Here is a 14,186-nt window from a genome sequence, read left to right as displayed (position 1 = left end):
GTCGACGATTGGGCCGAACCGACTGTGGCCATGTCATCGTCCGACACGACATTGGCTCTAAAGGAGCTTACTTCAAGGTCCTTCTCGGACATCTTCCTCTGAACTCCGTCCTTCCCGGACCTGACGTCTAGGCAGTTTTTGCCCCCCCCAGAGTACGTGGGGCAGCGTGCGTCCGACGAGTCGGCCGCACGGAGGGATTCTCCCCCCGCGGAGCGGGAGGTACCCTCCTGGGGTAGTATCTTTTTAAAACTAGCCATTACATTTATTTATTTTTATATATTTTTTAACCCAGGGTTCGGTTCCCTGGGACACCCTAGCGACTGGTCGCCCACCAGCCATTCATTCTCTCGCCGGGTGTCAGAGCTTAGAATTGGGTATAAAAGGAAAGAAGATAAAAAATAAAACCAAATAAAATCAAAATAAAACCACAGGAGAAGAAGAATAGAAAAGCGTGTAAAATAAAACAATGAACGGAAATAAAAGAAGAGAAAGAGACAGATTAAAACTTAAACTAAATTAATTAATAAATAAAAAAAATAACCAAAAGACAGTGTAAACAAAACAATAAAACAACAAGGAAAAGAGGGAAAAAGTGGAGGCCCTCGCATCTCCAGGAGAACCACCCTTCAGCAAGTGAAGGGGGAGGAGAGCGTGTAACCCCCGATGCTGGTTTTGGTCCGCGTCGCTCAATCTCTCCCGCCGTAACACAACGAGAGAGAAGGAGCGATGCCCCTGTGACTATTGCCCAGAGGCCCGTGATCCGCCACCTACGGACGCGCCCGGTCGAAGTCCAGCAACTCCCCCGCAGACGAGACCCACAGCACGCAGAGTGCGCGCTGCAAGCTCGTCCACGACCGGGATACATCCATAACCCTGGAAAAGACATTTATATTTATCATACAAATATCTTCCCTTGGCGGGATTCGAACCCGCGACCCCCTTGTGTAGTGACCATGTCACTTACCACTACACCAGACGGCCGTTGCTTGCTAACATTTGCCAAAAATGAACACTCGTAAACCTATTGGACTTTATAGGCAAATCATATTAAAAGAATTTGAAAATATTATTGTAATAAAATCTATTTAACTGATAACCGATTTGATTGAATAAAAACACAAACGTCTTGCTAATAAATAATAGTTTAAAAAAAACTAACAAAATACGCTTTTATAGAAAATCCAACTAAAAAATAGAAAATAAATTTTAATAAATTTGAATTAAAAATAGTGTAAGAAAAAATGATTTTATTGTAAAAAAGCGTGGGGTGCTTTTCAGGATATTATCAAAATAACCCCTCTACTCATATCTGTTCATAAAATATTTATAACTACTGAAACCATGCACCCCACGCTTTTTTACAATAAAATCATATTTTCTTACACTATTTTTAATTCAAATTTATTAAAATTTATTTTCTATTTTTTAGTTGGATTTTCTACAAAAGCGTATATTTTGTTAGTTTTTTTTAAACTATTATTTTTTTTTATTTTTTTTTGTTGAATTTCAATATTTTCAATATTTTTTTTAATATTGAATTGTCATCGGACCTTATTAAGCTTAATTTCGAGTTAATCCGACGTTTTGAAGGGGGTCAAAGTCATGTTCAAAGATTCCGTTACATACATACGTCTGAAGCTAATAAAAGCGTATAAAAATAGATTGTTATAAAAAGCTAAGCGCATTTGATACATCAAACTATTACTGTTGATACCCAGTTAATTGTCCCTATCGAAGGAAAATTCAAGGTTTAATTCCAAAAGATTTTGTTCGAACCGTCTCTACGTCTGGCGAAAACCCAAAAGGACGTATAGCTCTCTGTGTTCCGCAGTCTTCGACGAGAGCAGCCCTAATAAGGGCTCGCGAGTAATCCGCGGTAGTTACAGATGGATCAGTCGGTGCCGTTATATGGGTATTTATGACCCGAGCTTCCGCGGAGGGGCTATTGTTACTAATAGAATTTAAATTTTCCGGTTACGGCCTCATTACGGCCCCGCGCGGGTAGGTAACACTAGCCAGTAATTTTTTTCCGCGAAGTACATGTAAGTTCTGGTCTTAAGTATCCATTGTTTTATTTTTTTCTTTTAACCGATTTCGTAAAAAGAAGGGATTCTCAATTCGCACGTATTTTGTTTTTTTTGTCTTGTAATTTTTTTCTAGTTTTGAACTCATTAAAAATTAATGTATATTTAATTAACTTCAACTAAATTGATGTTAATCTCATTTCACATCATCATCCACAGTGCGTTTCCAGAGGTCTTTTTTGCCACGTACCATCCGGCTATGGAATGAGCTCCCCTCCACGGTGTTTCCCGAGCGCTATGACATGTCCTTCTTCAAACGAGGCTTGTGGAGAGTATTAAGCGGTAGGCAGCGGCTTGGCTCTGCCCTTGGCATTGCTGAAGTCCATGGGCGACGGTAACCACTCACCATCAGGTGGGCCGTATGCTCGTCTGCCCACAAAGGCAAAAAAAAAAAAAAATCATTTTGTTGCTATCGGTTTTCTTTGTTGTAAATATTTCATCTCTTGTGAGTCCGCACGGGTGGGTGCCATCACCCTGCCTATTTCTGCCGTGAAGCAGTAATGCATTTCGGTTTAAAGGGTGGGGCAGCCATTGTAGCTATACTGAGACCATGAAATTTATATCCCAAGGTGGGTGGCGCATTTACGTTGTAGATGTCTATGGGCTCCAGTAACCACTTAACACTAGGTGGGCTGTGAGCTCATCCACCCTTCTAAGTAATAAAAAGATAGCACAGACAGTTCTAGAGGACCAAGAATACTTCTGCCCTTAAAAAAATTGTCAATTTTTTGTCTTGTGCAGATAATAATTCTCCATTAAGAAGGTCTCAAAAATATGGGCTTGCGTGTAATCCTGGTACTTACAGAGGGCTCCATCCGTCCCACTCTATGGGTATTTATGACCCGTCTTATATCCCGAGGGGTTGGGTTCAATCAGTTTTTAAAAGTTAACAGATTTTTTGGGATTCGCGAATACACAATAGTGTATCCTCATATTTTGGCATTTATGGTAGAAGATCCAAAGATCTTTTTTTTTATTGCCCTTGTAGGCAGACGAGCACACGGCCCAACTGGTGGTGAGTGGTCACCGTCGCAAATGGACTTCAGCAATGCCAGGGGCAGAGCCAAGCCACTGCCAACCGCTTAATACTCTCCACAAGCCTCGTTTGAAGAAGGGTATGTCATAGTGCTCGGGAAACACCGTGGAAGTCCTATGGCTATGGAAGCCATTCCATAGCCGGATGGTATGTGCCAAAAAAGACCTCTGGCAACACACTGTGGATGACCGCAGTGGCTCCAGGTAGTATGGATGGACTCTACTCCGGTGGCGGGCGGTGCGATGTTAAAAACAAGACGATGTTATCATCTCGAAAAATTCCTCAGAGCACTCCCCATGGAACATATGGTACAGAATACAGAGGGAACCGAAGTCCCTCCGTAGACCCATCTGATCTGATAGTAGATGATTGCTCAAGGAGACGCTGATATTAATAAAAAGTTTTGGGTTTTCAAAATCCGTGTGGCGATGGAAATATGCTCAAAGAACACTGAGTAAATTGATTGCAAATAAGTGTATATGACAATATTGATTTCGAACTGGTAACGAACTGTGGGTGTTTTTTTTAATTGCTTATATGGTTGGACGAGCTCACAGCCCACCTGGTATTAAGTGGTTACTGGAGCTCATAGACATCTACGACGTAAATGCGCCACCCACCTTGAGATATAAGTTGTAAGGTATCAGTATAGTTACAACGGCTACCCTACCCTTCAAACCGAAACGCATTACTGCTTCACGGCAGAAATAGGCAGGGCGGTGGTACCTACCCGCGCGAACTCACAACAGGTCCTACCACCAGTAATTACGCAAATTATAATTTTGCGGGTTTCACTTTTATTACACGATGTTATTCCTTCGTAAGTAAGTCAATCGTGAACATTTGTTGAGTACGTATTTCATTAGAAAAACTGGTACCCGCCTGCGGGATTCGAACACTGGTGCATCGCTTCAACACGAATGCACCGGACGTCTTATCTTTTAGGCCACGACGACTTCAAACTACTTAATATTCTCTCATCAATTATAAACAAAGGAACTTGGATACTAGTTTGTTACTGAGACCAGGACACGTGTCGTTAAAAATGTCAGTGCTATCAATTAATGCACATATTTGGTTGTATTCACTATAGATCTTTGATCAACTTCAATCAAGGGGTGGAAGATGTTATCTATGTCGATACCACCACTGGTGTTTCAATGATAGGCATTCGGGCCGCGACGGGAGTCTGTCCCTGACATTAGCTCGCGTTGAGCAATACGACCTTAACCAATATTTCAACGAGATAACGGTAGCGTGCGGCCACAGAATGGCGACGGGAAATTACAAACTTCACGCTACAATATCATGTTACTTGGGGTAGATAATATCATCATAGTCGGCTACTCTTGGCAGAGCAGTTGTGGTCATGTGGAATTCTTGTTTATTAAAGCTTTGACAGGTGTTTTCCATAGTTTGCGAGCTGAGGCTTGACACAGGCACTCGTTAAGTGGGGTTTTGGTAAGGTCAATGGTGGATTTACACTAAGGGCAGTCGGGACAAGTGCCTAGAGCCGCAAATTTTTTAAGGGGGCTAAATTTTGAAAGTGAAAAAAATTTTTTTTTAGTCTTGTCAAGATTGCGCAATATAATTAATTAATTCTATAATTAATAAATTTCTGTTTAATTGGTAATTCAAGAAATTCAATTCGTCCATTATTTGTGAATTATAATTTTGGAACTTTTAGTAAAAATTAACAATCGAAATGATTTAATCAATTTATTTCCTTGGAGTTTTGAAATAATAATCGATTTTTCTATTTTCTGGAATTAAAGAATTTTAATTAGTATTGATTTTTTTTATGTAATACAATTATGAATCGCCTTTAGTGCCAAATTTATAATTGTTAGAAAAAAAACAAATATTCAATTATGTTTTTGGAATATATAGCATACAATAAAGTTTCTACAATAAATTAGTTACATATTTTAATTTTAAAAAATAAAATATATAAACTAGAAGCTTAGCTAAATTCCAGTATTGGGGCGTTTTTTTTTTTATTGCCTTTGTAGGCAGACGAGCATACGGCCCACATGATGGTATGTGGTCACCGTCGCTCATGGACTTCAGCAATTCCAGGGGCAGAGCCAAGCCGCTGCCTACCATTAAGTACTCTCCGCAAGCCTCGTTTGAAGAAGGACGTGTCATAGCGCTCGGGAAACACCGTGGAGCTCATTCCAAAGCCGGATGGTACGTGGCAAAAAAGATCTTTGGAAACGCACTGTCGATAAACGCAGAATTTTTTTCAGATGCCCAGAGGCGGCACTCAGTTTAAATCCGGGCCTGGGTAAGGTCTTTCACCTGATCAGTCCAGCGTATGGGGATTCGTCCGCGAAATCTCTTACCATTGAAACTTATCATATTCAAAATAAAATTCATTGAACTTAAGCAGAGAAGTTTATCGCTGGGATGGTAAGAATCAAACGGTAATGGGACTGTTTAGGGCAATCCTAAACATGAAGTTTTGTATGACTGTTTTTTGAATTTTGAAACACAATGATAATTGCGGCAAGACAGTCAATGGTAAGTCAATCAAAAATTTCTGGTCGTACGTGCACATGTGGTAAGTAAATTAAAACAAATAAAAATAACCTTCTCTCTGTATATATGTATCTAATTATTGAAGCGACCAGTACAAATTTTTTCAAAACAAATTTTCACTGGTAGTAGGACCTCTTGTGAGTCCGCGCGGGTAGGTACCACCACCCCGCCTGTTTCCGCCGTGAAGCAGTAATGCGTTTCGGTTCGAAGGGTGGGGTAACCGTTGTAACTATACTGAGACCTTAGAACTTATATCTCAAGATGGGTGGCGCATTTACGTTGTAGATGTCTATGGGCTCCAGTAACCACTTAACATCAGGTGGGCTGTGAGCTCGCCCATCAATCTAAGCAATAAAAAAAATAAAAAAATTACAATCCACGCTCTACACAGGGACTACCTCAACCACCCTGACACATGATGCTTGTATGGTATTATCACCATTGTTCTTAGCGCACAGAGATGCCAACATAAATGGTTTTCCCTAAGTTACCATAGGAAGTTTAACGAAATGCACAGTTTTTTGGGAGCATTATTGAGATTCAATGCCAAAATCCCAAAATTTTAAAAAATTGCGCCCAATTTGCTTAAGAAGATTTAGTGCATGGATTTTAGTGATTTTTATTAACTTCTGAACAATTGGTAGCACTGCTATCGTAGCTTTTGGCCTCTAAAGCTTTTAAGCTCAACTTACTTACGTAACTATCAAGTTAATTAAGGATTTGGCCGGGCTCAGAGCAGCAGGGTAGCGGATAAACTACATTTCTGACGTAAATTGCTCGACAGAAATACAAAGCCTGATGTTTCTTGTAAAAACGCTTTTATATCCGTTTGTACGTTTTATATCAAGATTTATACTATATATTGAATATATTTTTTATAGCTTAGATGGGTGGACGAGCTCACACAGCCCACCTGGTGTTAAGTGGTTACTGGAGCCCATATACATCTACAATGGCTGCCCCACCCTTCAAACCGAAACGCATTACTGCTTCACGGCAGAAATAGGCGGGGTGGTGGTACCTACCCGCGCGAACTCACTAGAGGCCCTACCACCAGTAATTACGCAAATTATAATTATGCGGGTTTTATTTTTACTACACGATGTTATTCCTTCACCGTGGAAGTCAACCGTGAACATTTGTTGAGTACGTATTTCATTAGAAAAATTGGTACCCGCCTGCGGGATTCGAACACCGGTGCATCGCAATATCGAGCAGAAGCACTGACGAATCATTCAGAATTCAGCAAGGCAAACCTGTACTGCCTACAACAAGACATCCTTATTACGTATATTAATTTAATGATTTCCTGTAAGCTTTCATATTCAAATTCAAAATCATTTATTTCAACTTAGATGTCAGTATGACACACTTGTTGAATGTCAAAATATAAATAACAATGTTAACTCTACCACCGGTTCGAAAAAAAGCCACAGTCCTGAGAAGAACCGGCGAAACAAACTCAGCGGGCTTTTGTTTTTTGTTTTTCTCAAAAAAAAATCGATATGTAGCACGTTTTTGGAGAAGAGAGGAGAAAAGCCGTACTTTTCTTACAGACTCTTCTCAATCATTAAACAGAAGCGGTGGTGAATCATTACGGATTAAATGTGCATGTTGTAAATATTATTATTTTATTGCCCTTATAAGCAGACGATCATACGGCTCTCCTGATGGTGACTGGTTACCGTCGCTCGTGGACATCAGCAATGCCAGCTGAGCCAAGCCACTGTCTGATGACCCTTTGATGGAAAATAGTGATAATACTGTTAAAAACAAGTTTGAAGAATTTACAAAACCAATGAGTTGCACGCCCGTAATTAAGCTCCCGTCGATTAGTCAAAAGTTCAGTCGAAAAGCGACATCTTAAAACGCACTCTGTGTAAAGTTCATAATTAATCAAATGCGTTCAATTAGGGGCTTTCGAAAACATCGCGCTCGGCTTCAGTGAGGTAGACAGGGTTGAGTGCTTTCAAATGACGAGCGCTCTCGCGGTATGATCAGCAAATGTGAGGCATTTCTCCTGCTTTAAATCAAAATATGCTGGTAAGACTGCATCGGACTGCATCGGACCGCATCGGACGGCCGATGGAGCTGAAAGATCCTCGAGTGGAGACAACGTACTTGTAACTTTTATTTAATTCATTAATAATATAATAGAAAATGTCCTACTTTTCTCCCTTAGTGCACAATGCATCGCGTGTCCTGCGAAAACTATTCATGATAGAATAAAATAATGTACTACGACTTTGTAGAACACATTATTATTTACAAAAAGTGTCCCGACAGCTTATGTCTAACTATTATAGCTACGCCGCAATAAGTGTTCTTTTATTTAAAAAAATAAAACAGGGTCAAATATCGTTAAAATTTTTGTTAAGGACCCGAGCGAAGCCGGAGTGGGCTGCTAGTTCATAATATCTTTATGATATATACTCACAGTCATAGTACAGGTTCCCGACAGCGGATGTCAGCTTAGGAGTTCCCTGGCCGGATATCGAAGCCATCCTTTCGCTCTGTACCAAACACAAAAATAGAACTCCCATGAAAATGCGTTCACTAGATATACAAGGTATTCTGAACTAGATGGGTGAAAGATACCACGGTTTTTTGCTACATGAGGTCGGAGCCTCAATGTAGCTGTGAACGGCTGTCCTAATGGAACGTGCAACTGATTTGAGGCAGAAATTGGCAGAGCCAAAATTTGAATTCGTCGTGTCCTAAAGGATAAGATGCACCGATGTTCCCTGGCGGGTACCAATTTTTCTAATGAAATACGTACTTAAAAAATGTTCACGATTGACTTCCACGGTGCAGGAATAACATCGTGTAATAAAAATCAAACCCGCAAAATTATAATTTACGTAATTACAGGTGATAGGGCCTCTTGTGAGTCCGTACGGGTAGGTATCCCCACCCCGCCTATTTCTAACGTGAAGCAGTAATGCGTTTCGGTTTGAAGAGTGGGGTAGCCGTTGTAAAAAGGTCGGCAGCGCATTTAGGTTGTAGATGTCTATGGGCTACAGTAACCACTTAACACCAGGTGGGCTGTGGGCTCGACTACCCATCCAAGCAATAAAAAAAAGCCTAACTAAGTCAGAATGATCATGATGAATACAACAAAACACAACATTAAAAAGACAAGTATGTGATGATGGAGCTACTGATCTCGTTTGGTATTGCTTTTCTGCATAGCTAATTTTCAGAGATCATTCTTGGCACGTAACATCTGGCTCAGGAATGCACTACCCACTACGATGTTTCATGTGAACACTCTTAGATGTCTTTCTTCAAACAAGTACTGAAATGAGTCCTCGACGGTAGGCAGCGGCTTAGCTGTACCCCTGATATTGCTCTTGTCTATAACTATCACCATCTGGTGGGCCATATTTTTGACCTTCGAAGGCAATACATAAAGTACTTGGACATGAACCCACCACGTCCAAGTTTAAAAAATCGGATGGCCACTGAACCGATGCAAATGAAACTTTGATCTCATCTGATGCTAGAATTTAGTTACTGCTTAATTACGGAGTGGGACGAGAGTATATGTGTCCATATATTGCACCCTATTGCAACACGAAGTGTAGTAATTAAAGTTAAGTTAAAAAAATAAAATATACAACAATTTATATATTATAAGAAATTCTAACTTTATGATTCACAAAATATAGTTAAGCTGTTTATCCACTCATTAGACATTAAAACTATTAAAACATTAAAACTATTTGTGCCAATTCTGAATAAAATAAAGGCTGCTACATTTAAACCATGCGTTCATAAAAACACTAAAACAAAACATACGAATATTAAAATATAATAAAAGAAGACAATACACGAAAACAGGCTGCGGGCGGACATCTTATGCAACTAAACAACACCAACAAAATGGCGGAACGGTTACGTGCCTACTAATTAAAAAAACAACGAACCAATTGTATATGCTCTGCTATTTGCTTGCAGTATGAAAAGAAACCGTCCAGTGTTAGTTTTGACATTTTATCAGTTTCTATAGTTTATTTAAATTCTGCAAAAGAGAAAACAAAATAGTTAATGTCACTGACGTGTGTCTTCTGTCGGTATCTTCAAAGACTTCAATAACGTTTAAGGATTTAACCGGGCTCATGACAACATTAATGTTCAAAATTGAACTGTACTATAGGATTAAATTGTAATGCGCATGCTCAGTTGAGCACACGACTAATCGATCGAAACTAGCTATAAAATGAATCGGCCATTTTGTCGTGTTGAGCTACTCAAAATGGCGGACAAAGAACAATGATGAACAATTCGAACCAAGAAATTTAAAAATAACACTACTTATTATCTTTTAAATAAAAATGTACATACCTTGACTGCACAGATAAATTATACGAAGAATTAAAATTTAATTTGAAAAGTTACTTATATAGAAATAATTGAAGAGAAAAAAATAAAAATGTGCCCCAAAGAATCGGATGTTTAGTTACAAATATACAGCAGAGGAAAAATCAAATTATAATCTTTCATAAATGACAAAGGAACAGTGGATTTATGTGTAAAATTCAACCACTAATGCTGGACTAGCTCTGAGGGGATCCAGAGCTGACTGGGGGTTTCCAGTCTGGAGTTCTGGGAACAACGCACGGGCATGCGCGCTTTAAAGGTCAGTTGAAGGAGGTGGGGTAGGTTCAATACTGGAAACCAGGTCACCCCCACCCTCGAAGGGTGTGATATCTGAATTATGTTATGATATTATGTGGTTCTAGTAAATGGAATTAATAATTAAGCTTCAGCTAATTGGATTTTGGTTATAATAAGTAAGTTTCGCAAATAATTTATCGAGCGTTGTAACTGGGTACTAAACCAGACCACGATTTACTGCGGCTTTGTCTGGTTTTAATATTGCTTCTCATCTGCATATCAGTTTTCTCTTCATAATATAAATAAGATTTACTGGTGGTAGGACCTCTTGTGAGTCCGCGCGGGTGGGTACCACCACCCTGCCTATTTCTGCCGTGAAGCAGTAATGCGTTTCGGTTTGAAGGGTGGGGCAGCCGTTGTAACTATACTTGAGACCTTAGAACTTATATCTCAAGGTGGGTGGCGCATTTACGTCGTAAATGTCTATGGGCTCCAGTAACCACTTAACACCAGGTGGGCTGTGAGCTCGTCCACTCATCTATCAATAAAAAATAAAAATAAAAAACAAAAAAGATTTTGTCACAATTTTATAAGTTTTTTTTTTTTACGAAATGCCCTAATTAATTTTCTACAGTTAATGTATTTTGAGTAAATAAATTAGTATTTAATAGCAACCTGCAAGTGGGACTCTGTCGAATCGGTCTAACTGTTTCAGAGCTTAGCCAAAACAAATAGCTGTCTATTTAATAAAAAAATTACAAGACAAAATTTTGTTTTCTGAATATTCCGGTATTTGTTGTTGTTGTGTTGTATAAATTTTTCATCCTTATGAATTTGGTAAAAAAGCTATTGTTTTGACATGGATAACCGTACATTTCAATTTCATTTTATTTGTAAAAAAAAACTCTCTCCCAATCCTGTGATTGTGCACCTAATTGTGTATTAATAATATCTTGCGACCATAGCGTCATCCGTGTACACTTAAAATCAGATAGGCGGCAACCTGTCCTCAGTACGTGGCACGAAAGGTATCCTAAACTCTATCTCAGGATTCAAGTCAGCATCGGTATCGCGTCTAGGTGGTGTTACTGTGGTATGTGGTACAGTACAAAAATCTCTAACAATAACAACATTTTTACAGCGTCCTATTTCAATGAAACAATGGGCCAAAAGAACCATAATATATTCCAAATGAATTATTTGTCTACCGTTAAAATTTACTTGAAAATCTGTTCAGTGGTCGCTGATGTGTTGTGGGCGAATAGACAGACCGACAGAAAATAATTTAAACAAATAATAATTAAAAAAAACTAACACAATACGCTTTTATAGAAAATCCAACTAAAGCGTGGAGTGCATGGTTTTTTTTTTTTTTTTTTTTTTTTTTTTTTTTTTTTTTTTTTTTTTTTTTTTTTTTTTTTTTTTTTTTTTTTTTTTTTGTCAGGAGGAAATCGCCGGACTTCCGCCCTTCACTGGGGATGGAGGGCGGGGCATGTCGGAGTCGAACCGACTAAAACCTCCTGTCTCTCAACAACCAACGTCCAAACCTCGCATGAGACAAAACTCATGAAAAGGCAAGGGGGGGAAAGTGAAGCGTTTAGTGCGGAGCACATCTCTCCCATCACCCTCCCCCTCGGGACGCCGGACTGGCGGTCGTCGGCGCCACGACCACCAGCCCTCTCGGTCGGCAGGCTATCCGAAGCCCACCTAGATGGCACCGGTTAGAATGGTCTATCCTACGGAATACCCCGCTGGGTCAGAACCAGCGTGGGTTGAGGATAGCCGGCCTTCCATCACCCGGATGCTCATGCATAAAACGCGTGCAGAGCAGCTTGCACGTCGTCTTCTTAGGCCCCCTTCGCCGGTCCCCAGGCCGACATGTGAGGGAGACCCGAAACACTTAGAGGGCCAGGGCTTGGGCGAGATCCGCCTCCCTGGCCCCCGCTCGACGGCGGCGGGCCTGTGCGTCTCTCACGCGCCCCGCCGCCTCCTTCTGCGAGATGGTGCACTCGCAGAAGTCGAGCATCGCCTTCCACGACTCGTCGTCACCGAGCATCGATGCCACAACACTCGGCAACGACAAGTCGTTTCCTATTTTTGCGACGAGGACACGGCGCCACCCCTCCCATGCGTGGCAGGCGACGAGCGTGTGCTCCGCCGTGTCCAAGTCGCAACCACAATGGTGGCACTCTGCCGTCGGCTCGGCTCCGATCCGGTGCAGGAACTCACCGAAGCAACCATGCCCAGTGAGCACCTGCGTGAGCCGGAAAGTGAGGCGTCCTCTGTCACGATTCACCCAGTTCACAAGAACCGGGCGAATCGCCTCGACGGTCCTACGACCAGCCGAAGGATCGGCCAGCCGTCTGGACCATGACTCCAGCACGGACCGCCGAGATTGGGCCCTCCGCGCTCTGACCACACTGGGGCTGGGACGTGCCATGCCCCGGGCACGAAGGTCAGCCCGCCACTGATAGTCAGCGGCGAGCGCCTCCGCCTCCAGGACCCAAGGCGGCGTCCCAGCCAGTACACACGCCGCCTCGAAGGAGATGGTGCGATAGCCACGGATTACCCTGACCGCGATGGTGCGTTGCGGCCGTTGCAGCAGCTTCGCTACCCCCACGGCCAGGGACTGGCCCCACACGGGCGCCCCGTATAGGGCCATTGATCGCACCACCCCCGTATAGAGACGGCGCGTCACCTGGTCAGGCCCCCCCACGTTGGGCAGAAGCCGGCTTAACGCGCCGGCCACCCCCAACAAACGAGGGACCAGGTTCTGAAAGTGAGCACGGAAGGTCCAACGACTGTCCAGAATGAGGCCGAGGTACTTCAACTGCACCCCGACCTCGATACGGACGCCTCCAACCATGATATGGGCATCGACAGGTGGCACTCTCCGGGGCCTGTGGAACCACATGGCCTCGGATTTACTGAGCGCCACGTCGAGGCCCAGTCTCCTGATTTTGCCGACGACATGCGCCACCCCAGCGGTGGCAAGACGAGCAGACTCAGCAAAACTCCCCCCCCGGGCCACGACCAGCGTGTCGTCTGCGTAACAGATTACGCTTAGGCCCGGGAGGAGGGCACCCCTCAGTACCCAGTCATACCCGATATTCCACAAATTATTTGAGTGTATGGTATCAGTAGTTATAAATATTTTATGAACCCATATGAGTAGAAGGGGGTTATTTTGATAATATCCTGAAAAGTACTTCACGCTTTTTTACAATAAAATCAATTTTTTTAAAACTATTTTTAAATCAAATTTATTAACATCTATTTTCTATTTTTTAAATGGATTTTCTATAAAAGCGTATTTTTTTAGTTTTTTTAAACTATTATTTATTTTTAATTTTTAGTTGAATTGAAAATTTTTTCCAATTTTTTTTTTCATTTTTTTTTAATATTCAATTGTCATCGGTCCTTAATGAGTATACCAAATTTCGAGTTAATCCGACGTTTTGAAGGGGGTCAAAATCATGTTCAAAGATTCCTTTACAAACATACATACGTCTGAAGCTAATAAAAGCGTATTAAAAACAACTGATTTATATTATTTTACTCTTCTTTAGTTACCTCATTTCTATTATCTATTATATTCGAAATTACTTTTATAGTTTGATCTCATTTTGATTGAGTTTCTATTGTCATTATAATAATATAATATATTATTATAATGACAATATAAAAACAACATAACTAATGTTGCAAGCCAGATTTTGTTTCTTTTTATTTGTGTGTTTTTATGTATCTTTAGCTTGTGATGTTTATTGTGAGCCTAATAAAATAAATAAAAGTAAAAATAAAATATAATATTATTAGCAACCTTTCAAACAGTTTACAGTTTTCGTGGTCACTGCCGACCACTACAGCTGTCTGTTACGATACGTAAACTGGAAAGGTTTCGC

General features: G+C 41.0%; 1 protein-coding gene across 2 annotated transcripts in view; it reads right to left on the bottom strand.

Moving 5' to 3' along the window:
- Gad1 (glutamate decarboxylase) overlaps nucleotides 1–10,250 on the bottom strand; it is a 64,818-nt gene extending 54,568 nt beyond the window's left edge. Inside the window, exons 1-3 of one of the 2 annotated variants that reach the window (XM_089732842.1) lie at nucleotides 10,009–10,250; nucleotides 9,591–9,685; nucleotides 8,099–8,174 (exon numbers count right to left, since the gene is read on the bottom strand). In XM_089732842.1, coding sequence (XP_089588968.1) covers nucleotides 8,099–8,174; nucleotides 9,591–9,656 — 142 coding nt within the window. In that variant the 5' untranslated portion in view covers nucleotides 9,657–9,685; nucleotides 10,009–10,250. The remainder of the gene's footprint in view (nucleotides 1–8,098; nucleotides 8,175–9,590; nucleotides 9,686–10,008) is intronic. The other variant, XM_089732847.1, reaches the window with a different exon arrangement.
- Between the last annotated feature and the right edge of the window lie 3,936 nt (nucleotides 10,251–14,186).

This window comes from Bombyx mandarina, chromosome 02, assembly GCF_030267445.1.
Source record: "Bombyx mandarina strain Sakado chromosome 02, ASM3026744v2".
NCBI lineage: Eukaryota > Metazoa > Arthropoda > Insecta > Lepidoptera > Bombycidae > Bombyx > Bombyx mandarina.
The sequence above is the reverse complement of the archived record's forward strand: the minus strand, read 5'-3'. Positions and strand labels throughout refer to the sequence as shown.